This window comes from Oncorhynchus kisutch, linkage group LG17 (assembly GCF_002021735.2).
Source record: "Oncorhynchus kisutch isolate 150728-3 linkage group LG17, Okis_V2, whole genome shotgun sequence".
NCBI lineage: Eukaryota > Metazoa > Chordata > Actinopteri > Salmoniformes > Salmonidae > Oncorhynchus > Oncorhynchus kisutch.
Genome location: NC_034190.2, coordinates 11,377,588 through 11,400,138, shown reverse-complemented (window position 1 = coordinate 11,400,138; position 22,551 = coordinate 11,377,588). Strand labels below are relative to the sequence as shown.

The 22,551-nt window shown below is 44.9% G+C and overlaps 1 protein-coding gene across 1 annotated transcript in view; it reads right to left on the bottom strand.

The window, feature by feature from the left end:
- LOC116354513 (CUB and sushi domain-containing protein 3-like) overlaps positions 1-22,551 on the bottom strand; it is a 492,885-nt gene that overhangs the window by 117,180 nt on the left and 353,154 nt on the right. Inside the window, 3 exon segments of the mRNA XM_031795095.1 lie at positions 11,485-11,643; positions 12,568-12,756; positions 13,139-13,252. Coding sequence (XP_031650955.1) covers positions 11,485-11,643; positions 12,568-12,756; positions 13,139-13,252 — 462 coding nt within the window.

The following is a 22,551-nucleotide window of genomic DNA, read 5'->3' as shown; positions in this document are numbered from 1 at the left end:
AGACAATGTCCTGTAATCTCACTGAGGAAGATCAAAGAAGAGGAGGAAAGCCAAGCTTACAGAAGAAATATATTTATGATTTAAACTTTATTTAACTAGGCAAGCCAGTTAAGAACAAATTATTATTTACAATGACAGCCTACCAGTGAAAAGTAGATTAACTGCCTTGTTCAGGGGCAAAAGGACAGATTTTGTCCTTGTCAGCTCGGGGATTCGACCCAGCAACCTTTTGGTTACTAGTCCAAAGCTCCAACCACTAGGCTACCTGCCGACCCATATTAACCTTTATTAATTTCCCCTTTTGTACTTTAACTATTTGCACATCATTATAACATCATAATAGGACATTTGAAATGTGGCTATTCCTGTGAAACTTGGGAGTGTAATGTTTACTGTTCATTTTTGATAGATTTCCCTTTCTTATTATCTATTTCACTTGCTTTGACAATGTAAACATATGTTTCCCATGCCAATAAAGCCTATTGAAATGAGAGAGAGTGTGAGAGCGAGAGAGAGATGGAGAGGGATAGATAAAGGGGGAGGGGATAAAGAGGGGGAGGGAGAGATATCTCATCCTGGAATATCCAAGGCCTGAGGTCATCTGCCTTTGGCCTAAAGAGCAGGAACCTGGACTTCACCTGGAAATACAGACATTGTCATCCTACAAGAAACATGGTATAGAGGAGACGGACCCACTGGTTGCACTCTAGGTTACAGAGAGCTGGTAGTAACATCCACCAAACTACCAGGTGTGAAACAGGGAAGGGACTCAGGTGGGATGCTAATTTGGTATAGAGCAGACCTAACTGACTATTACATTAATCAAAACAGGAACATTTTACACCTGGCTAGAAATTAAAAAGGAAATGATCTTAAGAAGAAGAAAAATGTCCTCCTGTGTGCTACCTATATTCCCCCACTAGAATCCCCATACTTTAATGAAGGCAGGTTCTCCATCCTGGAGGGAAAAAAAAATCTGTCTACTTGAACAGAGCTATACTCAATGATAAGGCATCAAAGCCAAAGGAACTGAAGAATATTAAGAAATGCTATAGCTGGAAGGAAAGTAGTGTGGAAGCTTACCAAAAAATAATTAGACAACAACAAATTCAATCCCTTTTAGACAACTTCCTAGACAAAATCTTCCACTGTAATAGTGAAGGTGTAAACTTGGCAGTAGAACATCTAAGCAGTATATTTGACCTCTCAGCTTCCCTATCAAATCTAAAAATGTCAAACAGAAAACTGAAGAAAATTAACATTGACAATTGTTTTTTATGAAGAATGCAAAAACCTAAGAAAGAAATTGAGAAACCTGTCCAACCAAAAAACATAGAGACCCATAAAACCTGAGTCTACGCCTTCACTATGGTGAATCACTAAAACAATACAGAAACACACTACGGAAAAGAAGGAACAGCATGTCAGAAATCAGCTCAATGTAATGGAAGAATCCAACCATTTCTGGGAAAATTGTAACACACTAAACAAACACAAAGAGTTATCTATCCAAAATGGAGATGTATGGGCAGACCATTTGTCCAACCTGTTTGGCTCTATAACAAAGAACCAACAGCAAAAAGAACCAGAGCCCACCGGATTCTCCAATTACTTTGAATAAACTACAGGACGAAATAAAAACCCTCCAACCCAAAAAGGCCTGTGGTGTTGATGGTATCCTCAATTAAATGATAAAATATACAGACAATAAATTCCAATTGGCTATACTTAAACTCTATCATCCTTAGCTCTGGCATCTTCCCCAATATTTGCAACTAGGGACTGATCAACCCACAAAGTGGGGACAAATTTGATCCCAATAACTACCGTGGAATATGCGTCAACAGTAACCTTGGGAAAATCCTCTGCATTATCATTAACCGCAGACTTGTACATTCCCTCAGTGAAAACAATGTACTGAGAAAATGTCAAATTGGCTTTTTACCAAATTACTGTACGACAGACCACATATTCACCCTGCACACCCTAATTGACAAACAAACCAACAAACCAAAACAAAGGCCAAGTCTTCTCATGTTTTGTTGATTTCAAAAAAGCCTTCAACTCAATTTGATGGTCTGCTATACAAATTGATGGAAAGTGGTGTTGGGGGAATACATACGACATTATAAAATCCATGTACACAAACAAGTATACGGTTAAAATTGGCAAAAAAACACACTTCTTTCCACAGGGCCGTGGGGTGAGACAGTGATGCAGCTTAATCCACACCCTCTTCAACATATAAATCAACAAATTGGCGAGGGCACTAGAACAGTCTGCAGCACACAGCCTCAGCCTTCTAGAATCTGAAGACCAATGTCTATTGTTTGCTGATGATCTGGTGCTTCTGTCACCAAACAAGGAGGGTCTACAGCAGTAGCTAGATCTTCCGCACAGATTCTGTCAGACCTGGGCCCTGACAGTAAATCTCAGTAAGACCAAAATAATGGTGTTCCAAAAAAGGTCCAGTCGCCAGGACCACAAATTCCATCTAGACACCGTTGTCCTAGAGCACACAAAAAACGATACATAACTTGGCCTAAACATCAGCTGTAACGATGTGCGCTGTTAGTCGGGAAGCAAGTTCAGGGCGGGAGTGTTTTCATAAAGTAAACAGAACATAATACAGAACATGAAACACTAACACCACACAGACAGGAAACAGAAACACTAACACCACACAGACAGGAAACAGAAACACTAACACCACACAGACAGGAAACAGAAACACTAACACCACACAGACATGAAACAGAAACACTAACACCACACAGACATGAAACAGAAACAAGGACACCTGGGGAAGGAACCAAAGGGAGTGACATATATAGGGAAGGAACCAAAGGGAGTGACATATGTAGGGAAGGAACCAAAGGGAGTGACATATATAGGGAAGGAACCAAAGGGAGTGACATATATAGAGAAGGAACCAAAGGGAGTGGCATATATAGGGAAGGAACCAAAGGGAGTGACATATATAGGGAAGGAAACAAAGGGAGTTACATATATAGGGAAGGAACCAAAGGGAGTGACATATATAGGGAAGGAACCAAAGGGAGTGACATATATAGGGAAGGAACCAAAGGGAGTGACATATATAGGGAAGGAACCAAAGGGAGTGACATATATAGGGAAGGAACCAAAGGGAGTGACATATATAGGGAAGGAACCAAAGGGAGTGACATATATAGGGAAGGAACCAAAGGGAGTGACATATGTAGGGAAGGAACCAAAGGGAGTGACATATATAGGGAAGGAACCAAAGGGAGTGACATATATAGGGAAGGAACCAATGGGAGTGACATATATAGGGAAGGAACCAAAGGGAGAGACATATATAGGGAAGGAATCAAAGTGAGTGACATATATAGGGAAGGAACCAAAGGGAGTGACATATATAGGGAAGGAACCAAAGGGAGTGACATATATAGGGAAGGAACCAAAGGGAGTGACATATATAGGGAAGGAACCAAAGGGAGTGACATATATAGGGAAGGAACCAAAGGGAGAGACATATATAGGGAAGGAATCAAAGGGAGTGACATATATAAGGAAGGAACCAAAGGGAGTGACATATATAGGGAAGGAACCAAAGGGAGTGACATATATAGGGAAGGAACCAAAGGGAGTGACATATATAAGGAAGGAACCAAAGGGAGTGACATATATAGGGAAGGAACCAAAGGGAGTGACATATATAGGGAAGGAAACAAAGGGAGTGACATATATAGGGAAGGAACCAAAGGGAGTGACATATATAGGGAAGGAACCAAAGGGAGAGACATATATAGGGAAGGAATCAAAGGGAGTGACATATATAGGGAAGGAACCAAAGGGAGTGACATATATAGGGAAGGAACCAAAGGGAGTGACATATATAGGGAAGGAACCAAATGGAGTGACATATATACGGAAGGAAACAAAGGGAGTGACATATATAAGGAAGGAACCAAAGGGAGTGACATATATAGGGAAGGAACCAAAGGGAGTGACATATATAGGGAAGGAAACAAAGGGAGTGACATATATAGGGAAGGAACCAAAGGGAGTGACATATATAGGGAAGGAAACAAAGGGAGTGACATATATAGGGAAGGAACCAAAGGGAGTGACATATATAGGGAAGGAAACAAAGGGAGTGACATATATAGGGAAGGAACCAAAGGGAGAGACATATATAGGGAAGGAATCAAAGGGAGTGACATATATAGGGAAGGAATCAAAGGGAGTGACATATATAGGGAAGGAACCAAAGGGAGTGACATATATAGGGAAGGAACCAAAGGGAGTGACATATATAGGGAAGGAACCAAAGGGAGTGACATATATAGGGAAGGAACCAAAGGGAGTGACATATATAGGGAAGGAACCAAAGGGAGTGACATATATACGGAAGGAACCAAAGGGAGTGAAATATATAGAAAAGGAACCAAAGGGAGTGACATAGATAGGGAAGGAACCAAAGGGAGTGACATATGTAGGGAAGGAGCCAAAGGGAGTGACATATATAGGGAAGGAACCAAAGGGAGTGACATATATAGGGAAGGAACCAAAGGGAGTGACATATATAGGGAAGGAACCAAAGGGAGTGACATATATAGGGAAGGAACCAAAGGGAGTGGCATATATTGGAAAGGTAATCAGGGAAGTAATGGAGTCCAGGTTTGTCTGATGACACACAGGTGCGCGTAATGATGGTGACAGGTGTGCGCCATAACGAGCAGCCTGGTGACCTAGAGGCCGGAGAGGGAGCACACGTGACATCAGCGCCACAGGTAACTTCCACAAAGCTGTGAAAGAACTGAGAGACAAGGCAAGAAGGGACTTCTATGCCATCAAAAGGAACATAACATTTGACATACCAATTAAGATCTGGCTAAAAATACTGGAATCAGTTAAAGAACCCACTGCCCTTTATGGGTGTGATATCTGGGGTCCGCTCACCAACCAAGAATTCACAAAATGGGACAAACACCAAATTGAGACTCTACATGCAGAATTCTGTTTTGTGTGTACGACGTAAAACACCAAATAATGATGGCAGAGCAGAATTAGGCCGATACCCGCTAATTATGAAAATCCAGAAAAGAGACGTTAAATTCTACAACCACCAAAAAGGAAGCGATTCCCAAACCTTCCTTAACAAAGCCATCACCTACAGAGAGATGAACCTGGATAAGAGTCCCCTAAGCAAGCTGGTTGTGGGGCTCTGTTCAGGACAGCAACACAATTAGACAAAAAGATAATTACTTGACACATTGGAAAGATTGTACAAAAAACGGAGAAAACTAGAATGCTATTTGGCCCAAAACAGTGAGTACACAGTGGCAGAATACCTGACCCCGGTGACTGACACAAACTTAAGGAAAGCTTTGACTATGTATAGACTAATTGAGCATAGCCTTGCTATTGAGAAAGGCCACCGAAGGCAGATCTGGCTCTCAAGACAAGACAGTCTATGTGCACACTGCCCACACAATGAGTTGGAAACTGAGCTGCACTTCCTAACCTCCTGCCAAATGTATGACCATGTTAGAGACACAAATTTCCCTCAGATTACACAGATCCACAAAGATTTTTTTTTAAAGATTAAAAAAACAATATCTACTGGGTGAAATCCCAGTGTGCATCACAGCAGCAAGATTTGTGACCTGTTGCCACAAGAAAAGGTCAACCAGTGAAGAACAAACACCATTGTAAATGGTGAGAGAGAGAGAGAGAGAGATAACATTGTAAATACAACCCATATGTATTTATTTTCCCTTTTGTACTTTAACTATTTGCACATAATATGACATTTGAAATGGCTTTATTCTTTTGGAACTTGTGTGTGTTCACTTTTTATTGTTTATTTCACTTTTTTTAATCCATTTAAGTTGCTTTGGCAAAAATATGTTTTCCATGCCAATAAAGCCTGGTGAATTGAATTGAGAGAGAAAGAGACAGACAGACAGACAGACAGACAGACAGACAGACAGACAGACAGACAGACAGACAGACAGACAGACAGACAGACAGACAGACAGACAGACAGACAGACAGACAGACAGACAGACAGACAGACAGACAGACAGACAGACAGACAGACAGACAGACAGACAGACAGACAGACAGACAGACAGACAGACAGACAGACAGACAGACAGAGCGAGATGGGAGTGAGAGTCAGAGAGAAATGGGAGAGAGAGAGAGAGAGATGCTTGACTTTAGCTTGAGCGTCACAACACTTCAAAGCAGATTTACCCCAAATCTCTTGCATACTTTAACAAGCGAGGAAGTTATCCCCCAGCAAATCTCCTGGCGCACATACTGAGTGCCAAATGACTAGTTCTCCCAGCTGCATGACTCCATGTTATGAGATACCAGCAATTTCTGAGGCATGGAGTCATTTTCACAATGGACGTTATTATTTCATTTGGACAAAGTCTCAGAAATGTAACTGGGTTATCTACAACAAAACAAACATGATGAGGCAGAGATTTTTAGCAGCTCAAGAACAACTTCTCCATTGAAAACAAAATAAGCACAGTGTTACACTAGACTATACTATTCATTGACGTTTTGCTAACACCACAAACAATTATGACTGTGATTTCTAGTCTGTTTCTCCGATAGAAATAGTGACTGAAGTATCAAATCAAATGTTATTTGTCACAAGCTCCAACAACAACAGGTGTAGACTCTACCAGGAAATGCTTACTGTGCCTTTAAACAGCTTGGAAAATTCCAGAAAATTATGTCATGGCTTTAGAAGCTCTCTGATAGGCTTATTGACATCATTTGAGTCCATTGGAGGTGTACCTGTGGGTGTATTTCAAGGCCAACCTTCAAACTCAGTGCCTCTTTGCTTGACATCATGGGAAAATCAAAAGAAATCATTATTAAAATATTCCCTATGTAATGTTAATGAGTTGCTAACATGTTGTGTCATGTAAATGCTCATAATGCAGAACCCTCAATGGCCCAAGTCTTTAAATGCATGGCTCTGGTGTAGCCTTGTTCCTCACAAGCTATAGTCCTAGTAATACAGTCTGCTGTGTCACTACTATAGCTTCTCACACTGTGTCACACATTGGTCCATTAGGGACAGGCTGGCTGTCACAGCTTACACATTGGGCCATTAGAGACAGGCTGGCTGTCACAGCTCTGACCAACTGCTCTGACCAACACTTGACCCCGTCTGTCCCTGGCCCTGCCTGCTCTGCTCTGGCCAGTCAGCAAAGTGTGTAGTGTGGGGGAGACCCATCTCTGTGGTTGTTTAGGGTCCCCAGGCCCTGACTGTCATCTCCACTGACATCTGTAGTGGCACTAGGCCCACGGTTTTAACCAGTCGGAGAACAAACGCATAGCTTAGAGCACAATCTATTTACTGTGCTGGTCTCTGTATCTCAACGGTTGTGCTGAAAATGTGGGCTGACCTCACTGACAGTGTATTCACATGCATCAATATTCTGCATCTTATACATATTTCAATACCCCTTGGTAAGACAGACACAGATTGATTATTAAAAAACGGGTTGTTTGGATCCTGGAGGCTGATTAATTGATATGTGGGAGTTGTGGGACCACAACTGCCGCAAATTACCATTAACGTATTAATCTCATAATTCCACTGTCTCGCAGCCCAGCCAGGAAATTCATAAACCTCATCTCCGTCTGGAAAAAAACATCCACACATTAGTTTTCCATGCTATTATTTGGTTTGCAACAGTGAGGCGGCCTGGAGGCAAGGGAAATAATGGCTGTGAGAGGCCATCGGTGTGAGAGACCATCGGTGTGAGAGGCCATCGGTGTGAGAGACCATCGGTGTGAGAGGCCATCGGTGTGAGAGGCCATCGGTGTGAGAGATCATCGGTGTGAGAGGCCATCGGTGTGAGAGACCATCGGTGTGAGAGGCCATCGGTGTGAGAGGCCATCGGTGTGAGAGATCATCGGTGTGAGAGGCCATCGGTGTGAGAGACCATCGGTGTGAGAGACCATCGGTGTGAGAGATCATCGGTGTGAGTGGCCATCGGTGTGAGAGATCATCGGTGTGAGAGACCATCGGTGTGAGAGACCATCGGTGTGAGAGGCCATCGGTGTGAGTGGCCATCGGTGTGAGAGCCCATCGGTGTGAGAGCCCATCGGTGTGAGAGGCCATCGGTGTGAGTGGCCATCGGTGTGAGAGCCCATCGGTGTGAGAGGCCATCGGTGTGAGTGGCCATCGGTGTGAGAGCCCATCGGTGTGAGAGCCCATCGGTGTGAGAGGCCATCGGTGTGAGAGACCATCGGTGTGAGAGACCATCGGTGTGAGAGACCATCGGTGTGAGAGACCATCGGTGTGAGAGGCCATCGGTGTGAGTGGCCATCGGTGTGAGAGCCCATCGGTGTGAGAGCCCATCGGTGTGAGAGGCCATCGGTGTGAGAGACCATCGGTGTGAGAGACCATCGGTGTGAGAGGCCATCGGTGTGAGAGACCATCGGTGTGAGAGATCACTCCAGAGGTATTGGCAGCCCTTAACATGGAGAACAGAAAGTGCTGGAGTGCCATTTGAGCTGGCAATGACGTGAGTGAACGTCACGTTCTCCGCCAAAAAAAGAGGCAAGCACTGGCTGTCACCAACCAGCCTCGGACTTGTTGTCACACGATAATTCCTGGGTTCTCAGACATTATTGCTTAATTATACAACGGGTGGGGTCTAATCTTGGATGCTGATTGGTTAAAACTGCATTCCAGCCGGTATCTATTCCACAAGTTACCATCGGCTAAGGCTATGACATTGAAATGCCTACTCACAATTCCATCTGACTGCCCTATCCACTGTCTCATCAGTCCAGCCAGGCAATTTATAAACTTGATCTCCACTAGAAAAACCATCTAGACATTTTCTCCCATTTCTTTTAGACTAACATATGATTTTCAACAGCGCATATTTGTATAAACCTCGCTGTCGATCTCTCCGACATTTGCAACGTTGTTTCAATATCGTATCGATCTCCAGCTGTCCCATAGTAATGAACGCATCGGGATTCGGGACGAGACAGACAGGCTGGCAGCTTTACTCAGCCAGTCGAAATCACGAATCAGCATAATTTGTATGGATGACTAAAATGGATGATAAATGGATGATAAATTACTCAAATGTAATAGATACGGTGCGTTCGGAAAGTATTCAGACCCCTTGATTTTTTCCACATTTTGCTATGTTACAGCCTTATTCTAAAATTGATTAAGTGGAGTTTTTCCCTCATGAACCTACACACAATACCCCATAATGAAGAAGCAAAAACAGGTTTTTGAAATGTTAGCAAATGTATAAAATAAAACTAATAAAAATGTCCTTCAGTATTCAGACCCTTTACTCAGTACTTTGTTGAAGCACCTTTGGCAGCGATTACAGCCTCGAGTCTTTGTGGGTATGATGCTACAAGCTTGGCACACCTGTATTCAGGGAGTTTCTCCCATTCTTCTCTGCAGATCCTCTCAAGCTCTGTCAGGTTGGATGGGGAGCGTTGCTGCATAGCTATTTTCAGGTCTCTCCAGAGATGTTCGGGTTCAAGTCTGGGCTCTGGCTGTGCCACTCAAGGTCATTCAGAGACTTGTCCCAGAGCCACTCCTGCATTGTCTTGGCTGTGCGCTTAGGGTCGTTGTCCTGTTGGAAGGTGAACCTTCGCCCCAGTCTGAGGTCCTGAGCGCTCTAGAGCAGGTTTTCATCAATGATCTATCTGTACTTTGCTCCGTTCATCTTTCATTTGATCCTGAGTAGTCTCCCAGTCCCAGCCACTGAAAACATCCCCACAGCATGATGCTGCCACCACCATGCTTCACCGTAGGGATGGTGCCAGGTTTTCTCCAGACGTGACTCTTGGCATCCAGGCCAAAGAGTTCCATCTTGGTTTCATCAGACAAGAGAATCTTGTTTCTCATGGTTAGAGTCCTTTAGCTACGTTTTGGCGGAGAGGCTTCTGTCTGGCCACTCTACCATAAAGGCCTGATTGGTGGAGCGCTGCAGAGTTGTCCTTCTGGAAGGTTCCCCCATCTCCACAGAAGCACTGGAGCTCTGTCAGAGTGCCATCGAGTTCTTGGTCATCTCCCTGACCAAGGCCGTTCACCCCAGCTTGCTCGGTTTGGCTGAGCGGCCAGCTATAGGAAGAGTCTTGGTGGTTCCAAACTTCTTCCATTTAAGAATAATGGAGGCCACTGTTCCTGGGGACCTTCAATGTTGCAGAAATGTGTTGGTACCCTTCCCCAGATCTGTGCCGCGATACAATCCTGTCCCAGAACTCTACGGACAATTCCTTCGCCCTCATATAAGTCCTTCGGACCTTATATAGACAAGTGTGTGCCTTTCCAAATCATGTTTAATCATTTGAATTTACCACAGGTGGACTCCAATCAAGTTGAAGAAACAGCAAGGATGATCAACGGAAACAGGATGCACCTGAGATTAAGTTTGAGGCTTATAGCAATGGGTCTGAATATTTCTGTTTTTTATTTGCAAAAATTAGCAAAAAATGTTTAAAAAAAATATTTTCACTTTGTCATTATGGGGTAGTGTGTGTAGATTGATGAGGAACACAAATGTATTTTACCCAGTTTAGTAAAAGGCTGTAACTTAACAAAATGTGGAAAAAGTCAAGGGGTCTGAATATTTTCCCGAATACACCCTATATACAAAGAAATGTCAATAGAAAAATATAAATGCAGTTTGCTGTCATTCCTGCTTCAGTTTGAAGTGATTGTATTAGCTGTGTAGCTCCTCTGAACAGTGTCCTGGCGAGGGAGTAAATGTTCTATGCCAGAAGAAATTGCACATCATCAGCTCATTGTTATGGATGTATCCCTCCCCAAAATCACTAGAAAACAGCTTCACCGCAAATGGACCTATTTTGCTGTTATTCTGGCTGCACAGTTATACGTGACTGTGTTAGCCGAAGTTGGCTAGCTAGCAAGCATGTGATAAGAATGTCGCCAGCCATCATGACAACAGAACAAACAACTATTTGTTGACGACACACAGTTTATTTAATTTACAAATACACTTAACGACTGGGTCGCTGAACTAATAGAACGAACCACCGTGACTTATCTCGTGGAAGGATGAAATAGTATGAATAAATTAATCAAAATAACATTTTTAATGACAATATGTCAACCATTATTTGTATATGTATAAAAATGATAATGCCCTCGAAGCTGGTGTTTGAAGGATATATTGGCATAATCACTTAGCATTACCACTTAACTAATATTGAGTACAATCACAATATTCCACATGCAAGTTTTTAGAGTAGCTACAAAACATGCTGTAGCCACTTTGTTGTTATTCTTCCACTCTCGCGCACACACACAAACACACACACGCACACGCATGCGCACACGCACACGCGCACACGCACACGCGCACTCGCACGCACACGCACACGCGCACCCTCTGGATTTCTCACTCTCAAAAGACGTAAACGTGCAAGTGAAAAGGAGTGATTTAAATGGATACATACTTTGATACTCACCAACATAGCGGATACGGAAGCCCTTCTTGTTAGTTCCGTGGTCAGAAGACCAGCGCAGTGTGAGCTGGTGGCCGGTCGTAGTGATGTTGAAGGGCAAGGAGACGTCACCGCTGAAGGTGGCCAGAGTCTGGCTGTTAGTACTGGGGCCTGTAGAGAGAGAGGGGGGGTGAGAGAGGTATGGAGGGGGAAGAGAGAAAGAGAGGAAGGAAGGGGAGGGAAGGGAAGGGAAGGGAGGGAAGGGAAGGGAAGGGAGGGGAAGGGAAGGGAAGGGAAGGGAAGGGAAGGGGAGGGAAGGGGAGGGGAGGGGAGGGAAGGGAAGGGAGGGGAGGGGAGGGGAGGGGAGGGCAAGGAAAGGAAAGGAAAGGAAAGGAAAGGAAAGGAAAGGAAAGGAAAGGAAAGGAAAGGAAAGGAAAGGAAAGGAAAGGAAGGAAGGAAGGAAGGAAGGAAGGAAGGAAGGAAGGAAGGAAGGAAGGAAGGAAGGAAGGAAGGAAGGAAGGAAGGAAGGAAGGAAGGAAGGAAGGAAGGAAGGAAGGAAGGAAGGAAGGAAGGAAGGAAGGAAGGAAGGAAGGAAGGAAGGAAGGAAGGAAGGAAGCCAACCAACAATAAGTCAGATTGTGGAAGAATGTCTTTGTGGAGTAAATCATCCAACTACAGGGCTAACAGCTACAGCAATGACCCAGAACGAAGAGGGGCTGCTGACCACTGTTTGTCACAAAGGCGTTTTAGACAGTTCAGCATTAATCTGTTCAGTGGTATTGTGGTTTCTTCACATTGTAATGATGTTGCATTCATCAAAAGTGTGGTCATATAAAGTTTTGTAGGCCTTTGGCATTCAATACCAAAAACATCAAGCCTTTTAATGCCCAATTTCTGAAGATTACATTTACAATGCCACTGCAGCACAAGAAGACAGTTTCAAAACAATACAAATCTGAGCCAAAAGCAGACGTGTTTTAAAAACATGACAGTTTGTGATGCTAGCCTGGTCCCATATATGTTTCCACTGTCATGAGTTGGCAAGATAGCACAAACAGTTGTGGCACCAGGCTAGTATAACGCTACTATAGCTACCATCAAAGACTTCTAGGATGTCGAACTCCCTCTCGGTCTGGAAGGACTCGAAGTACAGGGTGATGTTGTAGCCCTTCTCTACATTGATGGTCCAGATACACATCTGAAGGTTGGGGTAGCTGTCAGGGTAGCCTGGACTCAGGATTACTCCAGTAGAGTCAAACCTTACGTCGTGGGCCGGGCATTGCACTGGATGGGCACATAACAGGAGACCAAATGGATGCTAGGGGTACCTGTAATTTATTCAGTGGTCCCCCAGACCCCCAGATGACACATGGGATGGCGGAGAGAAATATGACACCATAATATATAAATGACAACAGCTGTTTAGTCCACTAAACACAGTGAAAGGGACGACACAGAAACAGAACTGGAGTAGAAAACTGGAATCACAAGGGGCTGTGACAGAGGTGGGCGGAACGCATCACAACAGCACACCTAATGACTAAACCGTTTTAATTACAGCTGCCACAAACGAAAACGCACACACGCGCAAGCATGCAGGCACGCACTCGCGCACACATACGCAAAACGAATTAACGCAAGCACGCACGCATACACACACGCACACCTTGACATGTGGGAGGAGGCCCATCCATCTGAAGTCTCTCCCCCAGTCTGCATGTCAGGATCTCATTCCCCACCAGGGTGAAGCCAGGATGACAGCGGTACCAGATGATGTCCCCTGTCAGGAGAGAAGGTATAGAGGAAGAGGAGGGAGGGAGGGAGGGGGATAGAGTGTAAGAGAGAGAGGGAGTCATGGTAGCAAGACAGAAAGAGAGACAGAAAAACAGAGAGAGAGAGAGAGAGAGACAGAGAGAGAGAGAGAGAGAGAGACAGACTTTGATGAAGCTGTTGTCTAATTAAGAAGGACAGCAAACCTGTGCTGCAGTAATAGAGACAGATGCCTGAGACGGATGGGGTGACATTCTTTGACATCCAAGGTTGAACACTGTTAATGAGTGAGTTCTAGCCTGGGTAGGAAACTTTGAGACTTTCATAACAGTTACTGGGCAAAACAATCCATGGTCCCTGAAGTTTGAGTATTGCAGTAGTACTAGTGCAATATAACACAGACAACCAAGAATAACAGTGTTTTAGATTTTTTAAATTTGAAGTATGCTCTTTGTCATTGCCATCATCACCATAATCAACATCACCATCATCATCATCTACTGTAACCTTTTGGTCTTTTTAGAAGCCATCTGATGTCTTCAACCAGCAGAAATGGGCCATGTTACAGGTGATGTCTTCAACCAGCAGAAAAGCCTATCCCAAACTTTAAGCCTTACCTTAACCATTCGGAGTTAACGCATAAACTTAATCTTAACCAAACACTTGGAAATGTGACATTTCGAACAAGGTTGGATTTGGCATGTGCCCTCAGATCCCCAGAGGTTCTACAGCTGCACCATCGAGAGCATTTTGACTGACTGCATCACCACTCGGTATGGCAACTGCTTGGTATCCGACCACAAAGTGATACAGAGGGTAATGCATACGGCCCAGGACATCACTGGGGCCGAACTCCCTGCCATCCAGAACCTCTATACCAGGTGGGGTCAGAGGAGGGCTATAAAGATTTTCAAAGATTCCAGTCAAAGACTGTTCTCTCTGCTACCGCGCGGCAAGTGGTACCAATGCACCAAGTCTGAAACCAACAGGACCCTGAACAGCTTCTACCCCCAAGCCATCAGACTTCTAAACAAGACCATTAAATAGCACCGATTCTATGCATACACTGGGCTCTACCCACACACACACACATACTTACACTGACACTCCAACACAAACACACCACATGCGCTGTTGCTTTAGCTATATGTGACTAATTTCAGGAAGCTAGGCGTATGTCATATGTCATTATTTCACAGGAGAAGCATTTCATTTAGAAAAATATATATTATTTGATCAAAATGCCCTCTAGAACATGTGAATTTTAATGTGCCTTAATAACAAACTTGTATGCCATCTGTAAATATGAATATAATTGTTAAATTACGAGCATAGTTGGTTAAGCCATGGAAAAAGATAGGAACTTTACAGCTAGCCATGATTGGCTGAGATAATGGACAGGCTGGACATGTCGAGAGATGTGTTCGGGTTGGTCTGACATGAAACACGTTTCTGTCTATAACATGAGCTGCTCAGTATGTGTAGATAATCCTTGCTACCACAGTTTTTTTTAAAGATACTGTAACATTAACCGCGAAGATCTGCAAAAGTGTTGCTACTGCTCTCATCAACATTGCTGCCCAGAATTTAGCAGCCACTATGGACAAAGATCAGTGGGAAGAAGTGATGGACTACATTCTGTACAAGGTTAGTGACTTAACACAACAACCGGCCAAGCAAGCTTTAGCTAGCTGCAAACCAAATGGTAAAGACACGCTCCCGTGAAGCTTTCATCCATGTTTACTGGTAAGAGGCTAGCTACATTTTCAGATATTATACGTGTCTAATTTTGAAAGAAAATTGTTTTCATTGCAAGTTAAACTGTATTGTTTGCTAGTTAGCGAAAGTTAATTTGCTGGCTCGTTAGCTAAGGTTGCGTGTATGATCTATGTAGTAATATTATTCGTATCTCAGAAAGCCATTTGCATTGCTAGTTATAGCTATCAAAAATGTTACCAAGTTGCTTAGTTTTAGGTCCCTGCAGATTCATACTCCAGCATTTCTTGGATAGTGGTTTGTACTGTAGCTGTTGGTTGAGATTATGGTTCAGTGTTTAGCTAGCTAGAGGTCTAAACAAAAGACTCCACTTTGCAAGAGAATGATTATATGACAATCAAGTTGTGTCTGGGGGGTGATCACGGCCATCTATGGTATTTCATGAACCTGCGTACATGTCTAGACAATAGTGAATCATCCACCTAGCTAGATGTGGCTGGCTATAGCATTTCTGTCACGCCTTGGTCATTGTATTTTGTGTTTTCGTGGGTGATTGTTCCTGTCTCTGTGTAGTGTTCACCAGATAGGCTGTAATTAGGTTTTGTTGTTTTGTATTTATTATAGTTATTTCATGTATCATCACTTTTCTTCATTAAAGACATGAGTAACCACCACGCTGCATTTCGGTCCGACTCTCTTTCGACAAACGAAGAACGCCGTTACAGAATCACCCACCACATACGGACCGAGCGGCGTGGTAACAGGCAGGAAAAGCGAAAGGAGGACGTTATGGACAGCAATGGCATGTAGTATACGACGTGGGAAGAAATCGACAGGTGGGCGGCCGACCCAGAGAGAGTGCAGGAGCCCGCATGGGATTCGCTAGAGCAGTGCGAAGAAGGCTATAGGCGAATGGAGTTAATGGGGAAAGTGGAGTGGAGAGTAATGAGGGAGTTGCTAGCTTGGTGCTATAGATATCATATTCGTCCGACGGATCGTGTCGGGGATTTGATGGCACCTGAGTTAGCGCTCCATACTCGTCCTGAGGTGCGTGTTAGTCGGCTGGTGAAGTTGGTGCCAGCCTCACGCACCAGGCCTCCTGTGCACATCCCTAGCCTTGCACATCCTGTGCCACCTCCACACACCAGTCCTCCGGTAGCAGCTCCCCGCACCAGGCTTCCTGTGCGTGTCCTCGCTCCAGTATCACCAGTGCCCACACCACGCATCAGGCCTACAGTGCGCCTGCACGGTCCGGTCTATCCAGAGCCACCTCCACACACCAGTCCTCCGGTAGCAGCTCCCGCACCAGGCTTCCTGTGCGTGTCCTCGCTCCAGTATCACCAGTGCCCGCACCACGCATCAGGCCTACAGTGCGCCTCGCCTCTCCTGCGCTGTCGGAGTCTCCCGCCTCTCCAGCGCTGTCGGAGCCTTTCTCCTCTCCTGCGCTACCGGAGTCTCCTGTCTGTTCAGCGCAGCCAGCGTTTTCCTCCTCTCCTGCGCTGTCGGAGTCTCCCGCCTGTTCAGCGCTATCAGAGCCTTTCTTCTCTACAGCGCTGCCGGAGCCTCCTGCCTGTTTGAAGCAGCCTGAGCTGCCAGTCTGCAGGGTGCTGTCAGCCTGCATGGAGCAGTTAGAGCTGTCAGTCTGCAAGGAGCTGCCAGTCTGCAAGGAGCTGCCAGTCTGCAAGGAGCTGTCAGTCTGCAAGGAGCTGTCAGCCTGCATGGAGCAGTCAGAGCTGTCAGTCTGCATGAAGCAGCCAGAGATGTCAGTCTGCAAGGAGCTGCCAGTCTGCAAGGAGCTGCCAGTCTGCAAGGAGCTGTCAGTCTGCAAGGAGCTGTCAGCCTGCATGGAGCAGTCAGAGCTGTCAGTCTGCAAGGAGCTGCCAGTCTGCAGGGAGCTGTCAGTCTGCAAGGAGCTGTCAGTCTGCAAGGAGCTGCCAGTCTGCAAGGAGCTTCCAGTCTGCAAGGAGCTGTCAGTCTGCAAGGAGCTGTCAGCCTGCATGGAGCAGGCAGAGCTGTCAGTCTGCAAGGAGCTGCCAGTCTGCAGGGAGCTGTCAGTCTGCAAGGAGCTGTCAGTCTGCAAGGAGCTGCCAGTCTGCAGGGTGCTGTCAGCCTGCATGGAGCAGTCAGAGCTGTCAGTCTGCATGAAGCAGCCAGAGCTGCCAGTCTGCAAGGAGCTGTCAGCCTGCATGGAGCAGTCAGAGCTGTCAGTCTGCATAGAGCAGCTAGATCCGCCAGTCAGCCATGATCTTCTAGATCTGCCAGTCAACCAGAATCTTCCAGATCTGCTAGTCAACCTGAATCTTCCAGATCCGCCAGCCAGCCAGGATCTACCGGAGCCTACTACCTACCTGAGCTTCATCTCAGTACTGGGCTTCCTCTCAGTACTGGGCTTCCTCTCAGTACTGGGCTTCCCCTCTGTTCCGGGCTGCCCCTCAGTTCCGGGCTGCCCCTCAGTTCCGGGCTGCCCCTCAGTCCCGAGCTGCCCCTCAGTCCCGAGCTGCCCCTCAGTCCCGAGCTGCCCCTCAGTCCCGAGTTGCCCCTCAGTCCCGAGTTGCCCCTCAGTCCCGAGCTGCCCCTCAGTCCCGAGCTGCCCCTCAGTCCCGAGCTGTCCCTCAGTCCCGAGATGCCCCTCAGTCACGAGCTGCTCCTCAGTTCTGTGGGGTTCTGGGTGAGGACTATTAGGCCATGGTCGGCGGCGAGGGTGGATTATCCCAGGACGCGAAGGGGAGGAACTATGACATTTATGGAGTGGGGTCCACGTCCCGAGCCGGAGCCGCCACCATGGACAGACGCCCACCCGGACCCTCCCTATGGTTTTGAGGTGCGTCCGGGAGTCCGCACCTTGGGGGGGGGGTTCTGTCACGCCTTGGTCATTGTATTTTGTGTTTTCGTGGGTGATTGTTCCTGTCTCTGTGTAGTTTCACCAGATAGGCTGTAATTAGGTTTCACATTCCGTTTGTTGTTTTGTATTTGTTATAGTTATTTCATGTATCGTCACTTTTCTTCATTAAAGACATGAGTAACCACCACGCTGCATTTCGGTCCGACTCTCTTTCGACAAACGAAGAACGCCGTTACAATTTCTTTCACATGACCCATCAATGTAGACAAGTGTCTGGGTAAGCATCATCTAATAATTATGAAATATTTACTTAATATTTTTTATCTGGTCACTTTCAAAGTCAGATTAGGATATAGACCAAAGACTGGATTAAGTGTATTTTTACCTGGATTTTTTCCATATTGTAGGCTACTACTTTAACCAGTTTTAGTCTTGAAATCTTTGTTTAGCACATAGCCTCACATGTGAATCCTAAAGAGATGAGTGGAGCTAAGGCTCAAGAGGGTGTGAACGATGCTGAATAGGGGTAGACCAGGAAAAGCTCTCCAGTAGTTGTACCAAAACATTCAAGGTCCATTTTCTCAAAAATGGGGCGACAAGTTTATCAACTTTCAAAGCAGAATTACTTTCCCATTGTTCCTCAACTGCAGTGTATGATATACCATCTTCTAGCTCTGAGTCTCCACTTTTATCCAATGTATGAAAAATACCATTTTAAATGTTGCTACATAAGACTGAGTCGAGGCGGTGGGTATGTACAGTATGTACAGTATGTACAGTATGTACAGTATATACAGTATGTACAGTATGTACAGTATGTACAGTATATACAGTATGTACAGTATGTACAGTATGTACAGTATGTACAGTATGTACAGTATGTACAGTATATACAGTATGTACAGTATGTACAGTATGTACAGTATGTACAGTATATACAGTATGTACAGTATGTACAGTATATACAGTATATACAGTATGTACAGTATGTACAGTATATACAGTATGTACAGTATGTACAGTATATACAGTATGTACAGTATGTACAGTATATACAGTATGTACAGTATGTACAGTATGTACAGTATGTACAGTACAGTATATAACCTCAAATGTATCTTTATTTTTTATTTTATTTAACTTATTTAACTCAGCAAGTCAGTTAAGAACAATTTCTTATTTACAATGACGGCCTACCAGAAGGCAAAAGGGCTCCTGCGGGGTTCGGGGGCAGGGATTAAATATAAAAATCTAATATTGAACAAAACACACATCACGACAAGAGAGACACCACAACACAACATAAAAAGAGACATAAGACAACAACATAGCATGGCAGCAACACATGACAACACAGCATGGTAGCAACACATGACAACACAGCATGGTAGCAACACATGACAACACAGCATGGTAGCAACACATGACAACACAGCAACACAGCATGGCAGCAACACATGACAACACAGCATGGTAGCAACACATGACAACACAGCATGGTAGCAACACATGACAACACAGCATGGTAGCAACACATGACAACACAGCATGGTAGCAACACATGACAACACAGCATGGCAGCAACACATGACAACACAGCATGGTAGCAACACATGACAACACAGCATGGTAGCAACACATGACAACACAGCATGGTAGCAACACATGACAACACAGCATGTGAGTGAAGAGATGGAGATAAAACGGTCCAGTTTGAGTGGTTTTTGCAGCCTGTTCCAGTCGCTAGCTGCAGCGAACTGAAAAGAGGAGCGACCCAGGGATGTGTGTGCTTTGGGGACCTTTAACAGAACGTGACTGGCAGAATGGTGTTGTATGTGGAGGATGAGGGCAGCAGTAGGTATCTCAGATAGGCGAGGCCTAAGAGGGTTTTATAAAAAAAAATGATGACCAGTTTACAGAGGAGTATAGCGTGCAGTGATGTGTCCTATAAGGAGCATTGGTGGCAAATCTGATGGCCGAAGGGTAAAGAACATCTAGCCGCTTCAAACCACCCTTAACTGCCGTTCTATAAATTACGTCTCTGTAATCTAGCCTGAGTAGGATGGCCATCTGAATCAGGGTTAGTTTGTCAGCTCTGGTGAAAGAGGAGCGATTACGATAGAGGAAACCAAGTCTAGATTTAACCTTAGCCTGCAGCTTTGATATGTGCTGAGAGAAGGACAGTGTACCGTCTAGCCATTCTCAGAAGTACTTGTATGAGGTGACTACCTCAGTAGTAATCACACCGGTGGGGAGAGGGGAATTCTTCTTACCAAACCACATGACCTTTGTTTTGGAGATGTTCAGAACTTTATACACTGCACTCTGAGAGACTTTTGTTAAACAGGGCAAAATAGAAATTGGCCTATAACAGTTAGGATCACCTTGATCTGCCCGTTTAAATAAAGGACGCACACTGTGGCTGCCTTCCAAGCAATGGGAACCTCCCCAGAGAGGAGAGACAGGTTAAAAAGGTCAGAGAAGAACTTGGCGATGATAGGAGCAGCAACCTTAAAAAAGAAAGGGTCTAAACCATCTAAATGAGATGTTTTTTGGGGGGTCAAGTTTAAGGAGCTCCTTTAGCACCTCAGACTCAGTGACCACCTGCAGGGAGAAACTTTGCAGCAGGGCAGGGAAAAAAGAGGGAGGAGCATCGGGGGCTAGTCGCATTAGAAGAGGTGGGAGATGAGGAAATGTTGGACGGGCAAGGAGGCATGACAGAGTCAAATAGGAATTCTGACTGAATGAAGTGGTGATTAAAGAGCTCAGCCATGTGCTCCTTGTCAGTAACAACCACATCATCAACATTAAGGGACATGGGCAGCTGTGAGGAGGAGGGTTTATTCTCCAGGTCTTTAACCGTTTTCCAGAAATGATTGGGGTTAGACTCACACAGAGAGAACTGCTCCTTAAAGTAACTAACTTTGGCCTTCCGGAAAGCCTGAGTTCAATTATTTCTCATTTGCCTGAATGAGAGCCAGTTAGTCTGAGTAGGCGTGTGCCGAGTGATTTGCCAAATATAATTTTTAAGGTGGAGTAACGATCGAACCAGGGGTTGAACCTGTTTTGAATTCTCATTTTCTTTATCGGTGCGTATTTGTTAACGATACCTATGAAAAAAAAAAAAAAGAAGGCCCAAGAGTCTTCGACAGAGGTATAGGTATAGGTCAATCTGATTCTATACCAATTTACAGAGGTCATGAAGGAAGGCTTGCTCATTAAAGTGGTTTAGCAAGAATCTATGACAAGTCAGGACAGGTTGTTTCACTGAGCAGCCATTACGAACACATGCTGTAAAACAGTGATCACTAAGGTCATTACAGAAAACACCAGACTGATACCTATCAGGGTTATTTGTAAGGATAACATCAAACAGAGTAGCCTTTTCTGGGTGTTTGGAGTCATACCTTGTGGGATTGGTAATAATCTGAGAAAGATTTAGGGAGTCCCATTGCTTTAGGACTTGGTCAGGTGGTTTAAGCATGTCCTAGTTTAGATTACCTAGCAGGACAAATTCAGACTTAGTATAAGGGGCCAGGAGAGAGTTTAGGGCATTTAGGGTACAGGGCGGTGCTGATGGTGTCTGATAACACCCAGCAACAGTCAACAAAGAGTTATTTGAACGTTTAATGTGTAAAACCAGCAAATCAAATTGTTTGGGGAAAGACTTGGTGGAGACAACCGAGCACAGAAGGTGATCCTTGGTAAAGATTGCCACTCCACCACCTTTGGAAGATCTGTCTTAACGAAAAAGATTAGAACCAGAAAGGTTAACATCAGTGTTCAAAACGCTCTTTCTTAACCACATCTCAGTAATGACCACCACATCTGGATTGGAGCTGTGAACACACATTTTCAATTGATCCATTTTAGGCAATACGATTCTAGTGTTAATGTGCAGAAAAAACAGGCTTTTACGAGAGCAGAAATCAGTGAAGCAGATATCAGAGCACAAATCACAATTGGGGCTAGCAACAGTAGATGGGCCAGGGTGTGCATGCACATTTCCAGACATAACCAGCCAAGGCACGGCAGAGGACAGGGAGAGCTCTGCAGTGTTGATTTATAACATTTGAATGTGCATTAGATGACAACAATATCATACTGTACAGCAAGTGCATCAGGTAACATGAATACAAAGCCAGCAAGAGGTGGTTAGAATAGGAATGGAGGCCAAAAGTCTGTGAAACCAATAGAGAGTCCGAGTCCCGAGTGTGGGATCAAACATAGACTGTTCCACGGTTGGGTAAACAAGCAAGTTCATAGTCAACAAAGCACGCAGGAGTCATGATGCAAATAGCATAAAGCACAAGCAAAACATATAACAACTTGGGGCTAGCCATTGTAAGTTCAGAGTCACTCGCCTCCACAGCGAAGGTTTGCTGGAGGCAAGTGAAAGCTCGGGAGAGAGGGGGGAGTGTGGCGGGGGTACCTGTACCAGACAGGGGGAGACAGGCCAGGGCTGGTGGTGAACAGATCGCTAGGTGGAATCCAAGCAGCAGAACAGCAGGCAACGGGAGTAGATGTCACACCCACTTGGGAGAAGCTTTTTTCTGGAGGCAGATTCCTTGTGGAAAATCCCAGCTAGCTAGCTAACATGGCTAGCAAGTCTATGTCAATCATTTCCCACGTGGAAAAGGAGGTCGTTAGCTAGCTATATCTTTTCCGTGTTGGTGAATGGTCCTTTACGACATCCAAACAAAGTTGTCCTGTCGTTGCTGTATTGTGGGAATTCTGAGGAAGATATCTTC